This window comes from Hakea prostrata, chromosome 4 (genome assembly GCF_041222555.1).
Source record: "Hakea prostrata isolate BN-2017 chromosome 4, UWA_Hpros_2, whole genome shotgun sequence".
Lineage (NCBI taxonomy): Eukaryota > Viridiplantae > Streptophyta > Magnoliopsida > Proteales > Proteaceae > Hakea > Hakea prostrata.
In genome coordinates, this window is record NC_142603.1 from 36496235 (window position 1) to 36520362 (window position 24128).

The window sequence follows — 24128 nt, forward strand, 5'->3', positions numbered from 1 at the left end:
TCTACTATCTTTATATATTAATCTCTTTAATCCCTTGTCAATTCATTTTTTTCCATTTTCTTGATGTCTTTAACTAGTCTATATCGGCAACTCTTGCCATAAATTGGTTATGGGGAGAATTAATGAGCTTGAACGGAGTCCAAATCTCATCTACATATATTTAAGAAGCGAACCAATCACTTAGTAGTTTTTTTGTCATTTGCACAAAAACAAGGGTTATTTATGAACATAAAAATAAGAAGTGATTGGCTTATAGGTGTACAACAAATGTGAACTTGAGTGAGGACAAACCTATTCTAGAATACAGAACCCACATCACCATTATTTATTCCTTCACCAACCACAAAGTCAAGAGAAGGATTGACACCTTCTTGTATAGAGAAAGTAAAGGAAAATTTTCAGGGACACCCCAAGATAATTGATGAAAAGCATGGATATACCTAAAGTATACCAAATTGATAATGACTTCCCAAATTTCTCTTAAATTTGAACAACTCCATTAGAAAATTCTATTAAGTCATGCTTGGATAATTTCATAGTTTATGAATTGTAGTTGGACTCTTGTGAATTATATTGTCACCCTTAGTAAAACAGAATCTTAAATTTCTTCTTTGGTCCTCCATGATTGTTCCTTCTTCTTTCTCTCTTCATTATTTTATGCTTTTTGGCATTTATCTCGGAGTGTCTTTTGAAATAAAAAAAAAAAATATCGCCTAAATTTACAAGTGGCATTAGAAAGATCCCTCAAAAGCGAATCTGTAACATATGCATCTAACTACTCCAAATATTATTTTTTTTAAAAAAATATCCTGCAATAACACAGCTCATGCCTCAGCTTTGTTCGGTGGTGACGAATCATGATACAAAGTAAAGCTTCAGCATGGTTAATGCCACTAGAATTCGTTCTTTTATGATTTTGGGTTGGTGAGATCTTCACTATTAATTGAACTAACGACATCTCTCTTCAACACAGAAACCCAAGTTTCCAAGCTTACCAGAAGGAAAGAATCCCAAGTGGTAAGAAACAGATTTCCATGGATTCAACCAAGCAACAGTTGCAGTATGAAGATGAAGAAGCTTGCTTATATGCAATGCAACTCGCAAGCTCTTCAGTTCTTCCCATGGTCTTGAGATCAATTGTCGAGCTCGGAGTTTTCGAGATCATCGATAAAGCAGGTCCAGGAGCTGAAATGTCACCTTCTGAGATTGCTTCTCAGCTTGGTGCACAAAACCCAGATGCTCCAGTTATGATTGATCGTGCCCTTCGACTCTTAGCAAGTTATTTAGTTGTCACTTGTTCACTGAAAACACATGAAGATGGCAAGGTTGAAAGGGTTTATGGACCAGCTCCGATCTGCAAGCTTTTCCTTAAAAATGAAGAGAAGGGATCGCTGGAGATGTTGATGCTTATGCATCAAGACAAGGTCACCATGCAGGGCTGGTACAGATGAATTCAACTTCCTGATTTAAATTTTTTTTATGTTTCTAGTTTTATTTTTTTTTTAATATATCCGTTTTTTTCTTTTTCTTCCATTTTTTTTTAAAAAAAGTGATTATGTGATCATGGGTAACGTCATGCTGATGATATTATTATTCGAGCAATTTGTACATACATTCTATGATATAATTTTTTTTTTCGGTTAAAACATTCTATGATATAAATTCTATTACGCTTGCATTCCTCAGAAGTTAGTGTATTAAGGTTATATTCATATTTTTAAATATTATATCAACTATATGCGTTCTTATTGTTAAAATATTAAGATTAAGTGATAACTTAACCATTTATCATGTTTTCAAAATTCTTATATTGCCCTCTTTTACATTTAAATCCTATTTGATTTAAAAAATAAAATAAAATAAAGAAGAGGGAAGTGGGAAGAGAAACCATGATTGAAGTTGGAATACTTTCTAATTTTCCTTTTTTTTTTTCCCTTCACTTAGAACAAGATAGAACAAAGCCAAATATGTGTTTTTCTATTTAACACTAACAGATATAATAGAATAATATTCAGGGATAAAAATGCAATAGTATCCTCTTATTATTATTATTAGGAAAGTAATAATCATGGTAATTTCATGGAAGATTAATAAGAATATTAGATAAACATTTTCTGTGTATTAAATATTTTTTAAAAAAAATGTTTATTTTTTTTGTAGGTTCCACATGAAAGAAGCCATTCTTGGAGGTGGAATCCCATTTAACAAAGCATTTGGAATGACAGCATTTGAATATCAAGGTGTGGATCCAAGATTCAATGTTCTTTTCAACGAGGCAATGAAAGGCCAAACCACCATTACCATGAATAAACTTCTTAAGACATACAAAGGGTTCGAAGGCCTGAACTCAATAGTAGATGTTGGTGGTGGATTTGCAGTTGCCCTTAGAATGATTACTTCCAAGTATCCATCAATCAAGGGTATTAATTTTGATTTGCCCTATGTTGTTGCAGAAGCACCATCATATCCTGGTAATATTCTTTTTGTTATCAACATTATCTTCTTTGTCTACTTTGTTTTATATAGTCTATCACACAATGGCTGAGGATCCCAGGTAAGAGCAGAATGATAGATTTATCGTCTTGTGGTTGAATGGTACGAGCAGGTGTGGAGCATGTTGGAGGGAGCATGTTTGATAGTGTTCCAAAAGGAGATGCCATCTTTATGAAAGTGAGTTCTATAGTTATGAGTCTTCATAAAATTTTAAAAGAAATTGAATAGAAAGAAAATCAAATAGAAACAAATGCCTAGTGCAAGTGGTGAGATGAATTGAAAAATTCTCTACCGTTGAGATAGAGGGTACCACTACTATAACGTCCTCTTTCACTATACATTAAGGATGGAACTCATTTCTAAACAATGACAAGTAGGTAGACTCCTGTGGATGTACTTCTTGCACAGTGGTTGCAGATTCTTAATTATGTATACATAGTAAGATCAAGAAGGTCTTAAATTCAAACATTTGTTCCTCCATATCTTCCCCACCCCCACCCAAAAAAAAAAAAGTCCTTTGAGCCTATGCAACCAAGTGATGATGGAAAAAAAAGAATAAAAAATAAAAATAATAAAAATGACCCCCTCCCTTTTGAATTTAAGGGAAAAATATCAACTTTAATGTATTCTGATATATTGATTTGTTCTATTTGTTTCTGCATGAGATTTTTAGTTGATATTGCATGACTGGAGTGATGAACATTGCTTACAAATTCTGAAGAACTGCTACAAAGCATTACCAGAAGGTGGGAAAATGATAATCGTTGATGCAGTTCTTTCAGAAGCTGCAGAAACTAACCGTGTAGCTCGAGCTGGATATCAAATTGACAATTTAATGATGATGATAAACCCTGGTGGAAAAGAAAGAACTGAGAATGATTTTAAAGAACTTGCCAAGGCAACTGGGTTTCGTAGTTGTCAACTGGTTTGCCCTGTGATTAACCTTTGGGCCATCGAATACATAAAGTAAGCCATGAATGCAAGTTTTACTTTGATTAAAATAAGCACGGATTTCTTGCTTGGTCAGTACAAGATGTAAGTTTCCCTCTGACTGGAATAAGCACTTATTGCTTGGTTGTATTATTTTTGATGATTAGGTGATCCCTTATAGTGTTTGTTTGGCCAATGGTTTCACAAATGGTGAGATCATACGCCCCGGAATGCAATCTTGTATCTTTTTCATTCTAATGAAAACACTCTCTCTCTCTCTATCCATTGTTATGTTAAAGTTATAGGTTGCGTTGTACTAGAAAATGCCTCTCTCTGCCAACGCAAAGCTATTCTAGTGGTGAAACCAACATTTATTAGTGAAGAGGTCGTGGGTTCAACTCTTGCTGAGGCATATTAATATCCCCATCCCCGAGCTTAACAAAGCCCTTTTGTACCACCATCCCCCGGCATAACAAAGCCCCTTTGTACCCAAAAAAAATGCCTCTCTCTCTCTCTCTCTCTCTCTCTCTCTCTCTCTCTCTATCTATCTATCTATCTACATTTTTATGTTAAAGTTATAGGTTGGGTTGTACTAGAAAATGCACAAGGTCACCCAAGTAATATAGAAGTATGAGGGGTGACATTCCCACAAGGATCGAAAAAAGTCAAATTACATACGAACTTAAAAAACACATAATTATCTAGTGAGCAAAACTGAGAATTAGCTACTAATTATACTAACAAAATCACAAATGAAATACTAAGCAAATCAATAAACAAAAATACTTGAGTTTTGATATCACCAAACATGTCATAAATTATCAGTCTCTCCTCTTCTTATAATCAATTTCCTCTCTATCCTTGCTCACATGATTACTAAATTAGATCATCCCACTTGTTACTCTTGAGGGTCCCTAATACACAAAATCCCTTCTACTTGTTATGCATAGAAGATTAATTTAATGCATTACATGAAACATAGAATGCTTAGACACTGTCAACAAACCGTTTAACCTATTATGCATGAGATGTAATTTATGATTCATCAACCCTATGTCTAGTATGTATTCTCCATTGTTACATGTATGAAAACATACCACAAAATTCATGAATGTTGGCCAGACATTAAGAACAAAATTGAAGAAAGTGAAAAGTAGAGGATTGTATTGCAGGAAAGAGAGAAATCAACAAATTAATTCATGTGGGGATTCATCTACACTCTAGCAATAGAAATTTAAAATATCATAGAAAAAGAAGTTAAAAGGAACATCATTCTAGACTAGGACTGAAGAAGAAACTCCAAACATCACTCTAGACTAGGATTGAGGAAGAAACTCCATCACTCTAGTCTAGGATTGAGGAAGAAAATCCAGTAGTTCTCTCTCCAAGTTTGCCCAAGGCAGCAACTTCTCTAGGTCTTCTCTCTCAAAAATCCGTCTCTCTTTGTATCCTTTGAAATTCGTACTTGGCTGATGGACTTCCCTTCCCTTTTATAAAGTTATTTCCTAGATTACATGGGATGGAATTCATTGACTCAATCTAATAAAAATAATCTCCAAATTCCAATTATAACTTAAATAAGGAAATTAATCTTCCAGTGGTTAGGATTTGGACTTTAAATTTAATAATTTGAGTTTGAATGTTAGTGGAACTGTGGAACCTCTCTTTTAGAAAATAAAAATTATAATTTTGAGTAGAAATCCATGTAGGAAGGTAAAAAGGAGGAACTCTTCATATGTTATGGTTCATTAGGATTCTCTTGGCCACATTTCTTCAAATACCCATAATGCCCCTACAAATTTTGGTATGTGAGGTGTCCACTTTTAGATTAAAACTCTTGTTGTTGAAGGAGTCCAATTGCTAAGGTGATTCTCTATAAGCATAAATAATCTGAATTAGAATTTGCCAAAATATATAAGATTACCAAAATTACAAAAATTCAGGGGAAGAATGCTAGCTATTCATTTATATGCAATATTAGGGTAAACTAATACAAAACAATTGTAACACATAAAAATATAGCCAATTAACTAGTCAAAATAATATGCATGGAATGAACCTATCAAATTAACCCCAACTTAAACTTTTGCTAGTCCTCGAGCAAACATCAAAATCAGACAAACCCTCATTTTAATTCAATATTCAATCTAAGTCAAGTTCAACCATAATTCAAAAAAGATATAAAATGAATTAATTAAGAGATGAGTATGCTGATCACAAAATCCAAACTTTGACTTGTGTGTGTGTGTGTAAACCTTAACCAATCAAGTGTATGCATGTTATGACCCCAAATTTAACTTACAACTCTCTAATCTAAATTCTATCTTCACTCTCTCTACTAATCTCTCCACTAATGAAGAGCAACCATTTGTCCAAAGTCAGGAGGAGTTATGAAGGTGGAAGTAATGTTGGAAGGGGCTAGATAGATAAAATACCTACATTAAGAGGGTAAAATTGAAGCACCAATTTTTTTCTTCTCTTTTTCTTTTGCAAAACATATGACAATTTCAAACATATTTTTTCTTTTCATTGTCAAGGTGATAACACCTCTCCCAAGAAGCCGCCCAAGACATATACTACACCCATAACATGGTTCCCAAATACTTATCTACGTGGTGGCCTTTGTCGCTAAGCCCCAATTGTGCAATATTAACTCAATGAGAATCAAAAAGGCTTACTCAATGGCATTAACTATGGGGACACAAAATTACAAGGAATGTATACTCACCATGCTTTTAACAATCCAAGCTACCTTCAGTCTATTCAAGGGATTGCGTAACTTGGGAGAGTAACCAATGAGATATCAACAATTACACCATGTACATCTCCATGAAATAATAGATGAAGTGAAAGATGGAATATGGTAGGGGTATAACAAAATAGAAGCAATTTGCAAATTTTCAATGAAAGAAGAAAGGTCTCTAATCATATCCCTATGAAGTGGTACTCTAGTGAAATTCGCCTCAAGAGGGAATCAAGGTGGATTCTAATATGTTAACTAGACAAAAAAGATTACATGTCTCATGTGGGTATCCCTAAGTGCACAAGACTCAATAGCATAGTTTTGTGCTCATAGGATGGGTCACACAGTCAAGGTTAACGTGGTTTACATACTCATCTCTTCTTTAGAACAAGAAGTTCATACTATTCAAAAAATTATAGGAGAACACAACTAAATCATGAAATACTAAATAAGACTAAAGATTCAAATGTCATCACTTCCTTTTATTTTACTTTAATAACTTGGCAAGTAAGATCCAACCACAAAAAAAAATCTAAAATTCTGGTTTCGAACAAAGTTAAATTTTTTCTTTTTTAATTTCATCATAGTGAATTAATCCCACAAGTATAATCCCAAATATCCCCCCCCCCCCCACAAACTTTACTATCAGCATTGTGCTCAATGCAACGAGAAAACAACATGTTTAAGGTGCATACAATGGGGCAAGCAAATAGTAAAATATCAAGTAGGGTGGAGGAGATTCCCCTAAAGCAGAAGGTAAGCAGTCTAAGTCCGCTTTCTTCTCTTCATTCCCTAAAAAAATATTTATGGACAAAGGAAAAAAAAATTAGTTAAACAAACAGCAACTTAAAAAAAGTAGAAATAACAAAAAGAAAACTAAAAAACTTGGGTTGCCTCCTAAACAATGCTTGCATTATAGTTCAAAGCCGAACTACCCCTAACTTTTAAGTAAAAAATATGTGTGACTTTTGGGGGTCGAAGCCACGTCCCAAGTAATGCTTAAGGTGCAACCTAGGGTCCTCAATTGAAAGTTTGGGTTTAAACCCTTCATTAATTCAGCTAGGCAAGGTGCAAGTTGCCTAGTCAAAGGCTTAGCTGAATTTAGCTCATACAATATCATTTGTATCTCTTCTAATTTATACTCATCACATACCATCTCTAAGGGGTCATGTTTTATCAGTTCTTAGGGTAGGGATTTAGTAACATCCACTCTAAAACATTATATATACACATTAGGGTGTGGTATAGCCTTAAAGACATTAAATGTGGCCTTCTCATCTCTTACTCTAAGTATCGATTTCCCCTGTTGTGGGTCAATCCAAGCTCTTCTTGTGGCTAAAAATTGTCGTCCCAAGATAATGTGTCACACCCCACCCAGCAGAAAGGAATGAGTTCCACAGAAACATGGAACATAAATCAAGTGACAATGTAAGGACATTATTATAATAAATGCATGATTATGATGTTATAAATATATGATATAACATAAATCCAAGGATAAGAGTAAATCAAGTGTAAATGTCAAATCAATATCTGAAATATTAAACTTGCAATCATCCAATAACTAAATTTAAAAGTTAACTAATGTTGATCAAATAGACATCAGAGTTTGAAGAGAAAAGTAGTTTGTTTATAGAGGAATAACTCTAAGGAAACCTCTAATGGAAGGTGACTCCATAAAACCAATCCTAACACGGACATGAAGCATCATGGGCATCCACATCTTCTCCAATCATGCCCTTATGGAAATCTACCGGCAACGGATCCTCCATGAGAGTGGGGTCCTCATATCTTGTAGAAAAATCTAAAGAAACATATACACACAAAGGAATGAGTTCCACGGAACTTAGTGAGGTCAACTAAATATTCATGTCATGCATTCAATCATAATTTCCACATCATATTCACAAGGTGATATTGTAAGGATATTATTATAATAAATGCATGATTATGATGTTATGCTTTTAACTCTATTATGAAGTTTCTATAGTAGACATGCATTAAGTAAAACACCAATCTCTTTTGGGTGGTCTCAATCACTCTCCCTCAACAAGAGACGTCTATTGGGTTCTCCGCGGTTGTTGGGTAAAGTCCGTTAAGCCATGGTTGGGGGTATAAGTCACCATTCTCTCACATCACCATTTGGTATGAGATTTGGCGTGTGTCAAGGATAACTCTAGGCCCAATGCAGGGTCTTACGGTCTCGTACTACATATGGTTCGGATATCTCCCCTCATGCCTAGTGCCCTTTTGGTTCGATACCTTCTCACCTATGAATGATATCTTCAACTGGAGGCATCTGTTGGATCCCATTCCTTAACCCAATGGTCATTCAAATATAATGGATAGGATGCTCTCCATGTCCTCTCAAGGGTTGGTTACCAATTTTGAGCGACCAAGAGCCCTTATCTATTATATGCAACCCTTCCAATCTATGATGACAATGGGCCTACTTGAGACACAGGACCCAACCACTGACATCACGGGTTAACCAGCTTCAATACCCTTACTAGAAGGGTAGTAGCACTCATGGGGTTATCTAGTTTAACACTTCTAGACACCTAACATTCATGTACTTAGGTCTAAATGCATCCATATAAGGTCACTAGGGTAATGGATGAACCCACAACCCTATTGGTAAAATAGAACGAGGAAATCAATCTCAACCAATATATTCATTTTCATACATTCTGATTCATTCTCATATCATTATCATATAATCAAAATAAGATTCGAAAAGAAAGAACAATAATCACTAACAAATCCTTACCTTTCGTTCACGCAAAGTCATACACAATCACATAATAATTATTAGAATCAAGGCAATATCTCATCAATGAAATTGAAATAACAAGATTAAACATAGAAGACATAAAAAGTTTATTCCTCACTTTTTGATTTGATTTTCGTTCTCCAAAGTCCCAATTTTCACACTCACAAGTCGATGTTTATACTTCATACAAAAAAAAAAAAAGTCAATGTTTATACTCAAAATACTCCAAATCACATAAGATAATAATAAATATTAATTTGGGAATCAAAAGAGGTTCATAAACATGCTTCCCAAACCCAATTTGTTAAATGGCCTCAAACCTACCGTTCTCAACCTAGTTTAGGCAAAAATCCTTATTCCACCTCCGATTCGGAGTCGATTTGAAACAAAACTTTGGGGACTTCTAATTAAAAGTAATAGAGTCCTAAGAACAATTTGTCCCAATTTGGTCTCAGTCAAGAAGCCTCAAATTTGGCTCTCGTGAGTGCCCAAGAGAGTCTCTTAGAGTCAAAATGTGAAATCATTAGCAACGAATTGCACAAACCACTTCTAAAATAAAAGGAAACATAAATATAACTAATTACAAGCATTCAATGCATTTAAAAATCACCAACTACCAAAATCTAATATTTATTGTGAATGTAATCCACAAACTTAGGTTTAAAGAAGAGAGGTTGAAGAAAACTCGCCTTTCCCAATGATTCCGCTATAATTCGGGCCTCAACGCACTTTCTTGTGGATGGAATCCAATATTCTTCTTGGTTTCTCTTCTCTCCAAGCCTTAGCCTCACACTCACAATATGAAATCCGTGTAGATGTGAATAGAGGCTTAAGATAGGGTTTTTAAACCCAAATTCCCGAAACTACCCGGAAACTGGGGGTGGGTGGTCGATCTAGACGGTCAACCGGTCCGATTAACCGGCCATTGGTTGAGGGGTCAACCAAGGTCTGATTTTTTTGAATCTCGGTTTGAAGGAAAGGTCTTTCGAATATCTACATTTGGGTATAATTACCTCATCGATTGGAGTTTCCATTGCCGGTTTCTAGACATTCCAAAATTGTCTTTTAACACCTTCGTGATTGACCTTCTCTCTCCTCTTAAATTCTAGAAGAGGTGTCGAGTCATGGTCATCCACTAGCATCAGGTCGACTTCCGGACCTTTGGGCTCGATTCAAATGGTCCAAAGTTGTTGCCGACTTGAAGCCCGGGTTCGCAATCCTGAAATCATGAGTTAAAGGGTTAGAAATCCGAAGATTTCATGTAATGATAACCCTCAAAGTCTACTTCCATTTCAAGTACAACAAAATCAGCGGGAAAAATAAATTTGTCAACTTTTACTTGCACATCTTCTAAAATTTCCCATGGGTACTTGACGGATTGGTCTACCAATTAGAGGGATATTGTAATTGGTTTGACCTCCCCAATTCCCAATTTTTCATACACTAAATAAGGCATTAAATTAATTGAGTTTTTTAAATCATATAAAGTGTTATTAAACAAAAGGTCACCAATATGACAAGGTATAACAAAACTCCCTAGATCTTTCATTTTCTATGGAAGCTTATGTTGAAGGATCGTTGAGTATTCTTCGTTCAATGTGATAGTTTCATAATCTTCAAGTGTCCTCTTTTTTGCAATGGTCTCCTTCAATAATTTTTCATAGCTCGACATTTGGGAAATTGCATCAGCAAAATGAATGTTAATTTTAAGTTTCTTGAAGACATCTAAAAATTTGAGGAATTGTTGGTGATACGGAGAGATTATGATCAGACCGGGTTCATACCTGGTCTGACCCTCGACCCCGGTCGAGACGGAGAGATCCGACTCGCTCCCGAGCGAACCGGATCCGGAAGATGGCTTGCGAAAGAAGAAAGCTTATTCGGCTGCAAGCGCGACCTAATCCTACTTATGGATTAGGGTAATCACCCTAATAATGGCAGACTCGAATTGACGGCTGCGGATAATCATTATCGAAGGGATAATCATCACATAACCTAAAGGTTATCTCAGGAGTCCTCTACTAGTCCAAACTAGTAGAAGTCTATTGCTCAACGGATCTAACTGTTAAGATCCAACGACTACCCGAAGAAGGCTCAAGTGCATCCAACGAAGGAGATTCGAAGGTACACTCTATATAAACCTCACTACCATACAAGGTGAGGGGATTGAAAAAGAATACTATCTGAGACTCAGGTTCAGATACATACTGAAAGACCTAAACTATCAACGATCTGCTATCTAGATCACCTTTCCCAGTTCTTCATTCCTTAGCTCTGCGCTTCTAGCAGAGCCGTTTGTGATTAAGTTCATCAACTGACTTAGCCTTCGGAGGTGGACTCCCGACCCCAGCGGTCGGGCCACATCTGATGCTTTCGTTTTGCAGGACATCACGAGAAGATCTACAGGCTGAGCATATTTTGGATGCATCAATTGGTGCCGTCTGTGGGAAACAACTTGAAAAGCCATGGTGACTAGATCAGCAGCCGCTGCACAACGCAATTCTGATGTTCAGATACCTGGAGTGAATAATCCAGATATTCCCCAGGAAAGCCAAAATCCTATCGAGGTAGATGGTGGCCAGGGAGGACGTAATCCTCCTCCTAATACAATCCAAGATCAATTGGATCAGGTAAAAATTCAACTCTTGGAGGTGAGCCAAGCACTCCGCATGCTCACCAGACGAGTGGTTTTACCACAAGAGCTTGATCAGCGCGATTCAGGGAGACGTGCATTGCCACGTGACCAGAGATTGAATGAAGACCGGAATATCGATCAGAATTTCCGCGAAGGAGACCGAGGACTTAGGAGGATCGATGATCAACCGAGGCGAGACGATCGGTTCGACAGACCGCAAGAGAGTACAACTGATTCAAACACAAGGTTGGATACAAGGGTAAGAACTCACTCACCCACTGTCAGAAGAACCGTTCGTGATGATCGAGCAGTTCGCGACGAGCGGAATGCTCGGGAAGGACGGGCTGTTCGTGATGATCGAGTAGCACGGGATGATCGTGTTAATCGAGGTCGTGATCATATTGCTGAGGATCACCCGACCCAGTTGGTCGGGAATTGGCCAACATCAATGAGAAATTAGGGCGGTTGGCTAAGGGAAGAATAACGAGGATATTTACTCGGTCATTCGGAAGACTCCCTTTGCCGAGCCAATTGCGGGATATCGGTTCCCCGTAACTTCCGTTTGCCTACCTTTTCAACATTTGATGGCTCCGGAGATCCAACAGCTCACATCGGCTATTACCAACGGACCATGGCGTTTCGAGTAATTCGATGAAATTTTATGCGGGGTTTTTGGTTCATCACTTACTGGAGCAAGCACAAAGTGGTTTTCGAACCTCCCCTCGGGAAGGATCGTAAACTTTGACGAATTGGCGCTCCAATTCATAGGGCGATTCCAGTGGAATACGAGTCAAGAAAACGGAAGAAACCTTGTTTATTGGCAAACAAGGAAAGAGCGAATCAATCGAGAGAGTTTCAAAAGATTCAACAAAGTGACGATGGAGATAGAAAATTTGGATGAACAAGTAGCCAAACTGCTCTATTCACGGGACTCACTAATTGGAAATTCCTGGAGTTATTACTACGGGATATGCCTGCGACTTATGCTTGAGTTGGTACGAGAGATGCCGAAGCGGCTGAAGTCATGGAGATTCTAGATGCGCGCCAAGGAGATAATAAAGTCTCCAATAAGGAACGAAGGCTCTGAGCATAGCGAAGCCAAAGAAAAATGTTCGTGATCGGGTTGGAAAATATCAGCCTTGGCGCCAAAGGTCCCCGGTAAAAGTGAGTACACTCCATTGAATGCTCCTCGGGCTGATATTTTAAATATCCTCAAAAGAAAAAATATTTTAAAGTGGCCGCCTAAAATTCTTTTGAAACCCGGAGAGCAGCAGGATCGAGAAAAGTATTGCCGATTCCACAAGGACTATGGTCATTATACTAATGACTGTCGTCATCTGAAGGCAGATATTGAGAGATTAATATCTCAGGGACATCTGTCCAGTTTCGTTAGTAGAAGAAGGGAGGAGCCACGTGAGCCACGTGCGGCTGCTCCGAAAAGGGATCGTTCGGTTAGTTCGGAACGATCAAGGGAGGCCCCGAAATCTAAGAAGGGCAAGGAGGTGATTGAAGCTACTCGGTCACCAATCCTTACCATCTTCGGGGGACCAGAGCCCGAATCACTCCGGAGTCTGAAAACAAAATCCAAATTTGTTGGAACCGGAGAGACGAGAGCGGAAGAAGCTGAATGGTGAAGATTCTATCACCTTTAGCGAGGAAGACGAAAGAGATGTTTGTTTACCTCATGATGATGCTATAGTCATCAAGGTAGAGATTGCACGACGGGAAGTGCATAGAGTTTTGATTGATACGGTCTGCAGTGACCTAATTTCCTACGAAGTGTATCAAAAATTGAAGGTGGATCAGGACTTGATGAAACCTTCATCCACACCTTCATCCACACATCTATATGGTTTTGTAGGGTCATCTGCAGTGGCGGAAGGATCGGTCCAGTTGGATTTATCCATTGGAAGTTTTCCTAAGGAAACAACTGTCCGAATCAATTTTTTGGTGGTTCGGGAACTGCCAGCTTATAATATGATCCTCCGGCGACCATCTTTATCCAAGATAGGTGCTATTGTTTCGACAAAGCACTGAAGATAAAATTCCCGGCGATATGGGAATTGGTCAAGTCTCCTCCGCCGGAAGATCTCTTGGCAGTGTTATGTTGCCTATTTAAAAGACAAGGAGGGCCCGAGGAAGGTAACTGCCCTCCCCATAGAAGTTCGAGATGATCGGGAAGAGATAGAGATGCAAAGACCCGAACCAGTGGAGAAGTTGGAACAAATCCAGCTGTGTACCGAGGATGAGAAAAAGATTACTTATATCGGGTCTGAACAGCTGGAAGAATTTAAAGATGAGTTGAAGTTATTTCTTCAGTAGAATAAAGATGTATTTGCATGGTCGGGTGAGGACATGCCGGAATCGATCGGGCCATTGCGAGCACAAACTCGGATAGACCCTAAGGCGAAACCAGTGATACGAAAAAGAAGAAATTTCTCCATTGAAAAGTATGAAGCCGTTCGAAGCGAAGTTGAAAAACTTAAGAATTCTGGTTTCATAGAACCAATTGAGTGCCCAACTTGGTTGGCCAACGTGGTAATGGTAAAAAAGGCGAATGGGAAGTGAAGGATGTGTACAGACTACACGGATCTTAACAGAGCTTGCCCAAAAGATTGCTACCCGTTGCCTCGGATTGACCTCTTGATAGATGCGTGCGGGATATGAAACTTTAAGTTTCATGGATGCCTACTCGGTATAATCGGATCCTTATGAATAAGGAGGATGAGAAGTATCGGCTTTCATGACTGATCTTGAGAGCTATTATTACAAGGTCATGCCTTTTGGCCTGAAGAATGCAGGAGCAACATATCAAAGGGCCGTCAACAAGATTTTCAAAGAGCTCATAGGAAAGAATGTTGAAGCTTATGTTGACGACATGCTAGTGAAAAGCTTTTCAAAAGCAAATCATATTGCAGATTTGACTGAGGTATTCTCAGTACTGCGGAAACATCAAATGAAGCTAAACCCGAAAAATTGTGCCTTTGGAGTCTCCTCGGGCAAATTTTTGGGCTTCATGGTATCACGAGAGGGGAATTGAGGCTAATCCTGCCAAAATACAAGCTCTGATTGATATGGAGGCTCCCAAAACTGTTCGGGATGTGCAATGTTTAACAGGGAGAGTTGCTGCTTTAAATCGATTCATCTCCAAGTCTAGAGAAAAATGTTTGCCTTTCTTCAAGGCACTTAAAGACCTGAAGGACGGTAAGGAAGCAAGGTGGATGAAGAGTGCCGAAAAGCTTTGAGGAATTAAAAGAAGCACTTGGACAACCACCGATCCGGTCCGGACCGGAGAAGGGGAAATATTACAGCTATATCTAGCGACGTCCCTTTCGGCGGTCGGTGCGGTGCTTGTTCGGAAAAGATAAAAAACAGTGGCCGATTTACTATGTAAGCCACGTGTTGCTAGATGCGGAGACAAGATATTCACAGATTGAGAAGCGTGCTCTGGCTCTCATGATGGCCGCCAAAGCTAAGGCCATATTTTCAGCTTATCCAATTGAGGTATTTACAACTTTTCCTCTTAGTAAAGTTCTTAACAAACCTGATTTGTCCAAGGATGGTGTCCTGGTCGGTTGAACTCAGCGAGTTCCAAGTGAGCTTTAAGCCCGAACCAATCAAGGCTCGGCATTAGCCGACTTTGTAGTAGAAACTACGCACTAGTGGAACCCACCATTGAGGATCCCATTATACCAACCACTTGGGAGGTATATGTGGATGGTTCGAGTAATAAAGATGGGCAGAGCTGGAATTCTATTAAAAAGTCCAGCATTTATTATTCGATATGCTTTGAGATTCGCATTTGACGCAAGTAATAACGAAGCGGATATGAGGCTCGATAGCAAGACTTCGGTTGTCAAAAGCATTATCTATTGCGATGTTACTATTTATAATGACTCTCAACTTATAGTCAACCAAGTCCGGGGGAGTATGGTATTAAAGAACCACGCTCAAATATCAAAGATGTCCTTTCAAAACCAATTTGAATTTGAAGATATCTCTTTAGAATGAAAATTCAGCGGAGGTATCCCACTGCCAATGCCAAGGAAAAGAATCTAGACCCTTCGGTCTACATTGAAGAGATAACTTTTCCAAGTTATCATGAGAAAAATTTCTTATATTGAAGCGAACGTTCTGATGGATCCAATATCGAGTATCTAAGGGATGACAAATTACACGAGGATCCGAGAGGCAGGTTGATCAGTTCATCACTAGATTTGTCATTCGAATGGGAGACTATACAAAAGATCTTATGCTGGACCCCTTATGGATGTTGGCCCCGAGGAGCAAAATCAGCTTTGGGGGTTCATGAAGGAATTTGTGGAGCTCACATGGTGGGCGCCCCGGCTCACAAAATTCAGACTTGGGTTATATTGGCCTAAGGTCCAAGAGGCTCTTGGAATACGTTCGTCGATGTGGTAGCTCAAATTCATGCTCGTGTCAGCCCCGGCAAACTATGACTTCAATTCTAAATCCCATTCCCTTTGCGATGTGGGGAATTGATATCATGGCAAATTCACCAAGGCATCAGCCATATCCATGTGCAATTGGTACTTCACAAAATGGGTAGCCTCACCCCAATTCGAGAAAAAGTGGAAAATTTGTGCTTGAATCAATCATATATCGCTTTGGGATTCCAAAGTTATTTCCCGACCATGGTCTCGGTTCCTTCCCATTTGCTTCTGGAACATATATGATCGAGCATCGTATGTCCTCGTGGCATACCCCCAAACCAATGGACGTGAGGTTACTAACCACGCTCTGGAAGGAATAAAGAGAAGACTCGAGCGACAAAGCTTCTTGGGTCGAAGAACTTCATAATGTCTTGTGGGCTTATAGAACTACGGTTCGAACACCCACGGGAGAAACTCCATTCAGGTTGGCATATGGATCCAGCATTGGCACCAGTGGAGATAATGGCGGGACATTCGGGATCGTGAGTTCAGGAAAAGCAAATGAACAAGGGCTGCTGATAGTCTTGATTTGTTGGACAAAGTTCGGGCAAAGGCAATAGCACGAACTCAACATTATCAAAGAAGGATAGCGTCTCATTATAATACTCGAGTGAAGAATCATCGGTACTTAGCCGGAGATTTGGTGTTGAGAAACACCCTAGCTTCCGACCCGCGTCACCAGAGAAAATTGGACCCTTCCCGGAAGGACCTTATATGGTTGTGAAACCGGTCGGTTCAGAGCTTACGGGCTGAAGAACATCAACACCCGAAAGAGTTGGATCGTTCGTGGAATGCTAGGCATCTCAAAAAGTTTTATCCTTGATGATGATTTCAATGCGGCTTAACTCAATCAATGCAATTTTTGGCTTTCAACAAACTATCTTTTGATTGGGGGGCATCATACACCACATTCAAGAACAAGATCCAACTATAAGGCATCGGATGAAAATTCGTGTGGGTCCTTCAACACTTATGGAAATTTTTTGGACTTTCTTAAATCGAGGCATCGGATGAAAATCCGAGTGAGTTCCTTTTGCAAGGCGTCGGTTTGAAACCCGAGTAAGTTCCTTCAAGACTTATTGAATTTTTGAATTATCCTTAAGTAAAGGCATCGGTTTAAAACCCAGTGAGTTCCTTCTCGGACTTATTGTATTTCTCCGGAAATCCTTAAGTAAAGGCATCGGTTTAAAACCCAGTGGTTCCTTCTCGGACTTATTGTATTTCTCCGAAATCCTTAAGTAAAGGCATCGGTTTAAACCCGAGTGAGTTCCTTCTCAGACTTATTGTATTTCTTCGGAAATCCTTAAGTAAAGGCATTGTTTCAAACAACTAAGACCTAATGCAACAGCGATTCAAGTGGCTAGCAAAGTTCAAGATAAAGTTAATTTCTTATTTCTTCAAAAGATCCAAAGAGGCCAGTATCAAAACAATTACAAGAGCTGGATACAATCTTGGTCAAAAAAGAAAGTCATCATAGTGGCTGTTAGAAGTTATACAAGATCGACGCGACTTTGCTAGAACAAACATATGAGTCAACCATTGGTGGGGATTCAAGGAAAAGAAGAGAGAAATGAGGATTACAAAAATATTTCGGTATGCATAAAATCCTCCACAATTTCATACTCTTTGTCCGGCTTGTCCGGGAGAAGCATGGTCCTCGACCAAACTCGCATTCGGGACAAGCTCGTCATAATTGACTTCTTCCGGGGAGAATAAACAGGAGAATCTTCCGGATAATGGATAATATCTGGATCGGAAGGTGGAGGATCAATCTTATCCTTGGTCCAGTCGGGAGGAGGAATACCCGGGTCGGTAAATACTTCGGGATGGCAAACAGCACTATAGGGAGTCGTATCAAAATGAGGATCCTTCCTTAATATTGATTCCCATACTCGTTCTCACCATCCCGTCGCCTGCAAGTTATAAGCATTCAGCATATCAACAAAAGGCTTCCTGTGTAAATACTTGAAGACGCAGGCTCTGCGAACATCGGTTGGAAGGGATTCGGGCAAAGGAACGACGCTTGCCTTTCGGGTAACGTTTCAGATCCTTTGGCTCCGACTTTCCAACTGTTCGCTCCGTCGCCGGATCTTCTCCCCGGCATCATCCAAGTCCGACCGAAGCGACCAATCATCGAATTTTTTCTCCTGCCACCTCCCAAGCTAGATTCCGAAGGCGAGCAATCTCAACATCTTTAGCTTCCGAGATTTCCCGAAGCCTAGAAACTTCATTGCTCAATCTCAAGCCTAATGCTTCTTCCACTTGGTTGTGGAAGTTACCAGCAAGACTCCTGCAAACAACTTCCGAGTTAACAAGGAGCGAGAAAAGTAATTTTCGAATCGGAGGATAATGAAGAAAGACTTACATCACCGGTGACTTCGTAAAGACTTCATCCGGAAGTTTGGAAAGAAGCTGCGCTCTCGAAGTCATTCGAGCGCGTACACCATTCAACGCTCTGTCAAACTCGTTTGACACTAATTCGAGCGAAGGATGAGAAGGATGAGCTACACCAAGAGAAGGATGAGCTGCATCACTTGTCACCGACGGCGCTTCCTAGTGGCAAAATCCTCCAACTCGGAAGGAGAGGAGGAGGATGCCAAACAAGCACTGGAGTTGGAAAGAGGAGCAGCACCTGCTTGGGACCACACCTTCATCGAGACGCCAACATAGTTGCCTCGGATGCCCGAAGAGTCTCTTTCGGGGTGCACCAACATCTCACCAGCGGGGGCGTCGGCGGCACCATCGGCAACGGGTGATCAAGATCTTCCTGGGAAAGACGAGCGATCACTTCGGGCAAAGGAGGCCCGGGGACGGCATCAATAGAAGCTGTGGGAATCGACTTGAAGATTCACCGGCAGCGATCGCCTTACGCTTGGAGGATTCACTAGCTGAAACCACCGCACTGGCCCCAACCACCACCGACGGAACGATTTTCTTGCAAGATTTTGCTCTGATAAAGTTCGGGTTGATCTTGGGAGCCACTATGCAAACAAACAAGCCGTATCAGTACAGAAATAAACGACAACAACAAGAGGGAAAACCCTAGTTTTTTATCACTTCCAACAAAACCAAATAACTAAACCCCAAGTATAACTACTGTGCAGTTTACTCAGGGGGGAAGTGGGGAAAGAGATGAGTAATCAAGAAACTCACTTGTTCGAAGTTGATAGAGCTATTGTTGGAGTACGAGGAATACGGAAGCGGGCCGAAGGACGAAAGGTCGCTTTAACACTTTAGTAAATCTAACTTGCAGAAGGCAGGATAGATGGAGAGTACCCACAAAGGCTTTAAATAGCCTCAGGTATTAAGACGACGGTTGAAGGCTAAGGACAACCGACGACCTAGATCGAAATGACGCTTCGAAATCCGCAGAAAGCAAGATCAACGGTCGGAGGGATGCCACATGGAAACATGTGGAAGCGTGCACTGATGCGAGAGATACCTCCAATCGTCGCACCGCCATTAAAATAATGGATGTATTTCCGATTCATTGGAAACAGTGAATGGTATACAAAGGCAAGAAAACGTTTGAACTTCGCAGAAGGGAAACGTGCGGACTTTGCAATAAATGAAGTAGTGGAGAAGATTAATGCATCTTCCCGAAACGCATCTTCACAATATTTCTACAAGATTATTATTCGGCGAGGAATGTAAAGTTAAGTGATGAGTTTTATCATTAATACTTTGATATTCAAGGCAAGATTTCGGCAGGAGACGGGGAAATATAAAGGCCAACATGAGAAAGAAATGTCTATTCATTAAATAGAGGGTAAATCTGTACAAAAATATAACTCCCTAAGCCTTTTCTTCATTGTTGCCTGAGGGACCACAGGTCGGAAGGACTTTTCTCAGGATCATGAGAAGAGCCTTCCTCAAGAATGGCATCGGCTGAGTCCTCTCAGCAGCAACTTGAGACTCGGCTTGTGATTTCTCCTCTGGAAGTGCCGGCTCGTCGGCCAAGTATGCCTCATATTGAGGGTCGGCTGGAAAAGGATCATCTTCTTCCTGAGCCCAGTCCGGGAGATCCATACCAACTTTCCCGAAGACCTCTTTGTGGCACACCTCACGAAAGGGAGCAGTGTCGAAGGCAGGGATTGATCCGAGGATTCGCTCCCAAACGTCGTTCTGCCCCAAGCGATAAGCTTGAAGGTTGTAGATACCTAGCAGCTCGGAGAAAGGTACGCTGTTCAGGTATTTCCGAACACACTCCTTCCGAAGCTCTGGCTTTATATGCTCGGGCTTGCTAGGGATCGCCAACTTCAGATGTTCTTCGAGCTCCCTACTTTTGAATTCAAGCTGTCACCAAACAACGTGGCAGCTGCTTTTGCTTCCTGGCCTCGCGCTCGGCAGCGGCGGCACGAATCTTCGACGCTTCGAGGGCCTCCTTGAGGGAGATCACTTCTTCCTCATGCTTTTCTGCAGCTCCACGGCAGCTGCAGTCAGCTGGTCTATTTCAGAATTGGCTTTCGCCAAATTCTCTTCACAGGTTTGCAGCAAGGAGCTGGTGCGACCAACCCGGCTCAATGCTTCCATGTGTTGATAAAAGCTCAACACAGCATTCCTGGGAAGGCGGAACGTCATAAGAAATTATGAAAAAATAACTAAGCAAGAAGACCGGTACCTTGTAGATTGACTAACAAGGGAGGTGTCATCCGGGGCTTCAAATTCCTCGGCGATCGAAGGAGCAAGGCGAGGGAGCTCCATTTTGCGGCTTTCTCGGGATCCCGAGTCACCCTGTCGGTCAGCTTCAGGGTCCACTGGGGGGTGAAGACCTCCTCACCATCCGTTGAAGCTTTGGATTTTTTATTGGAGGGAGCATCAATTGTGTCATGCCTCCTCTTGGTTCGGGCGGAGGAAGAGACATTAGACCTCTCCACCATCGGTTTCTTCCCTTTACCCGAAGCATCATCCACGGGCCTGATATTCCTGATACCCCTATAAGAGGGGTCGGGAGAGGGAATAGAAGCCTCTTGATCTAGGGTCAAGGCTCTGGGCGATCGTTGCTCAGCTATCACAACGGCCCTAGCGGCCTTCACCTGCAGGCTTTCAGGGTTCATTCTTGGAGGCACTGCAAAGAAGGACAAGAGTCAGAATTAAAAACATATCACTTCAGTCAAATTAAAGGATGGTGGTTAGAAGCTCACAATGAGCCAAGCCCCAGTACTGAAGGATGGAGTTATACTCCACTTCAAGTCCATGTATCTCTTGATACCATGGAATGGATTTGATCTTCCTGACGGCCGCCTCGTCTTCTTTGGATAAGGGAAGGCCTCGGTTATTCTTGGTAGAAGAAGTACACCTCCTCTAGGTGGTTGGGAAGTTAAGATCTAATGGAGGCGCATGACAGAAAAACTATCGTTCGCGCCATCTTTTGTGGTTAGAAGGGCAAGTTCCTTTGACAATGATGCTGCCCCTCCAATCAAGTTCAGCCTTATTGCGTTTGGACGGGAAAAACCCATCCGGGAGGATGGGAGATAGAAAGAACATGAAAATGTACAAAGAGAGAAGAGATGGCGTAATGCCAAGTTCAAAACACAAACCCAAGAAGCCGACGATAAGACGCCAGCTATTGCGGAGGAGCATTCTGGGACAAATGTTCCAATGATTCAGAACTGTGGAGCACAAAGGATTAAAAAAGGAAAGCGAACCCCGCTTTCCAGTGCATCTATATACAGAGAAAATTCATCCGAAAGGGATGAATCAACCCTCTCATCAGGGTGGGGAGCCCTAACCTGATATGAGGAAGGAAAATCAAAATCTTGGACAGCTGAAAGAAGGGTTTCCTCATTGTAAATGGAGGGAACAGAGCCAGGCCCACCATCGGACCCGGAAGTTTGAGGTTGCCAAGAAGACTCGACAATCTTGGAAGATCCAGACTCAAGAAGGACGGGGAGAAGTTTCGGTTTTTCTTTCTAAACCTTTTTGAGAAACTTCAGCGAACTCGCGCCGAGAGGCACGGTTAGGGTTTTGTTATCACTATCCGATTGTTCGGGAGCGGGGAGAAGCAAAAGCCTCACTGCTATTACCAACACTGGGTACCGAGAGAAGCCCTATCGTCCGCCATTACTTGTTTCGATAAACTACAAAAGGAAAAAGACCGGTAAACTTACTGATTCAGTGAGGCGGAAGCTTGAGAGAAAGAAGGCGCGAAGCAGACAACAAAGGTTCAAATTCCAGACAGGAAGAATGAAACCTACGAAGACAACGAACCGCTTTTAAAACTCCCGCACGAGTGTTCGGGAATCTGAACGATTGAGATTGATTCAAAATCAGCGATCAAGATTGAAAGACGTTTTGAAAGTTTGAACTCATAAATCCGAAATAGGCGTTCGGAAACCGTCGCTTGGATGACATGAGCCACGACAGATCAATTGCAAGGAGATATGTGGCCTTACACTCACAACGCTCGAGGAAAAGTGACCACCGCATTAAATGTGATATGACATTTAATGAAGCACGCAGAGATTATCACCTCGACGACGAACCCGGTTAAAAACCAAGCCCTCGGGATCGACCGAACACTTGGTCTGGGGGGCTCGTGATACGGAGAGATTATGATCAGACCGGGTTCATACCTGGTCCGACCCTCGACCCCGGTCGAGACGGAGAGATCCGACTCGCTCCAGAGCGAATCGGATCCGGAAGAAGGCTTGCTGAAGAAGAAAGCTTATTCGGCTGCAAGCGCGACCTAATCCTACTTATGGATTAGGGTAATCACCCTAATAATGGCAGACTCGAATTGACGGCTGCGGATAATCATTATCGAAGGGATAATCATCACATAACCTAAAGGTTATCTTAGGAGTCCTCTACTAGTCCAAACTAGTAGAAGTCTATTGCTCAATGGATCTAACTGTTAAGATCCAACGACTACCCGAAGAAGGCTCAATTGCATCCAACGAAGGAGATTCGAAGGTACACTCTATATAAACCTCACTACCATACAAAGTGAGGGGATTGAAAAAGAATACTATCTGAGACTCAGGTTCAGATACATACTGATAGACCTAAACTATCAGCGATCTGCTATCTAGATCACCTTTCCCAGTTCTTCATTCCTTAGCTCTGCGCTTCTAGCAGAGCCGTTTGTGATTAAGTTCATCAACTGACTTAGCCTTCGGAGGAGGACTCCCGACCCCAGCGGTCGGGCCACATCTATTTCGTTTTGCAGGACATCACGAGGAGATCTAAGGGCTGAGCAGATTTTGGACGCATCAATTGGTTGTCTTTCTTTTTAACAAGCCTACCAGGAAACGAAATATATAAATATTAGATGGGAGTTGGGGGTAGAAGCATCTAAACCAATAGGTTTAAAGTAATCTTATTTCTCTGATTGCTTCCCCCCCCCCCTCCTCTACTGTTACATTAGAAGTATTTATTTTTCTACCACTTCTAAATGTGATGGTTTGTGCTCTATCCACTGAGTTTGGTTCAATGTTGCTCAGTAGGCCTCCATATAGGAGTTAGGAAATCTGTTTGGAGAGTTGGTCTATTTGCTTCTCTACATTATGTAGATGACTCCTAATTTGGAAGCACACATCCACACTCTTCATAAAGTCAATAGAAGTCTTTGCTATCTGTATCATCATTTTCTTCCAAATGATTATTAAGGGTGGGGCCTTTGGTATTTGACTTTGCTGCCTTTCCTCTTTCCCTGCAAAATATGGGTGATTCCTCCACCCTAGATTGAAAGCATTGTTGTAGGGGTTACCTTGAGGATTCTTGCCAAAATTATTAGAAACAAAATTAACATTTTCTGAAAAATTATTAGAATATATATTAGAATTATGGCTACCACTACGTATATCATAAAAAAAACTCCCTAAGATTAGAAACACTCAAATTTTCCACTCTTCTCCCAAGGGCATTGAGTTTTTCTTCAATTATAGTCATGCATCAACTTTATGTACCTCTGCAACTCTACCCCTTGATTGTCTACCAAATGGCCATTGGTAGGAGTTAGTTGCCATCTCATCCACCAATTTATAGACCTCATTTAATTATTTGTTATGGATTGACCCTCCTGTAACCATATCTAGGATGGACTTGAATTGCTCTTTCAACCCATTGTAGGAAGTTTGTATGATCATCTATTGGGGA

General features: G+C 40.7%; 1 protein-coding gene across 1 annotated transcript; it reads left to right on the forward strand.

The window, feature by feature from the left end:
- Positions 1–957: 957 nt before the first annotated feature.
- LOC149018767 (caffeic acid 3-O-methyltransferase-like) lies at positions 958–3694 on the forward strand. Its single transcript, XM_089154426.1, has 4 exons — positions 958–1441; positions 2161–2471; positions 2606–2670; positions 3167–3694. Exons 1-4 carry the CDS (start codon positions 1035–1037, stop codon positions 3461–3463), a joined length of 1080 nt encoding a protein of 359 aa, XP_089010552.1. The 5' UTR covers positions 958–1034; the 3' UTR covers positions 3464–3694.
- The last annotated feature ends 20434 nt before the right edge of the window (positions 3695–24128 follow it).

Bases quoted from the DNA above. Each gene is read 5' to 3' on its own strand.
- LOC149018767 (XM_089154426.1), top strand. From the start codon at position 1,035: ATGGATTCAACCAAGCAACAGTTGCAGTATGAAGATGAAGAAGCTTGC. The intron at 2,472-2,605 runs GTAATATTCTTT...TGGTACGAGCAG, and splicing joins AGAAGCACCATCATATCCTG to GTGTGGAGCATGTTGGAGGG. The intron at 2,671-3,166 runs GTGAGTTCTATA...TGAGATTTTTAG, and splicing joins GAGATGCCATCTTTATGAAA to TTGATATTGCATGACTGGAG.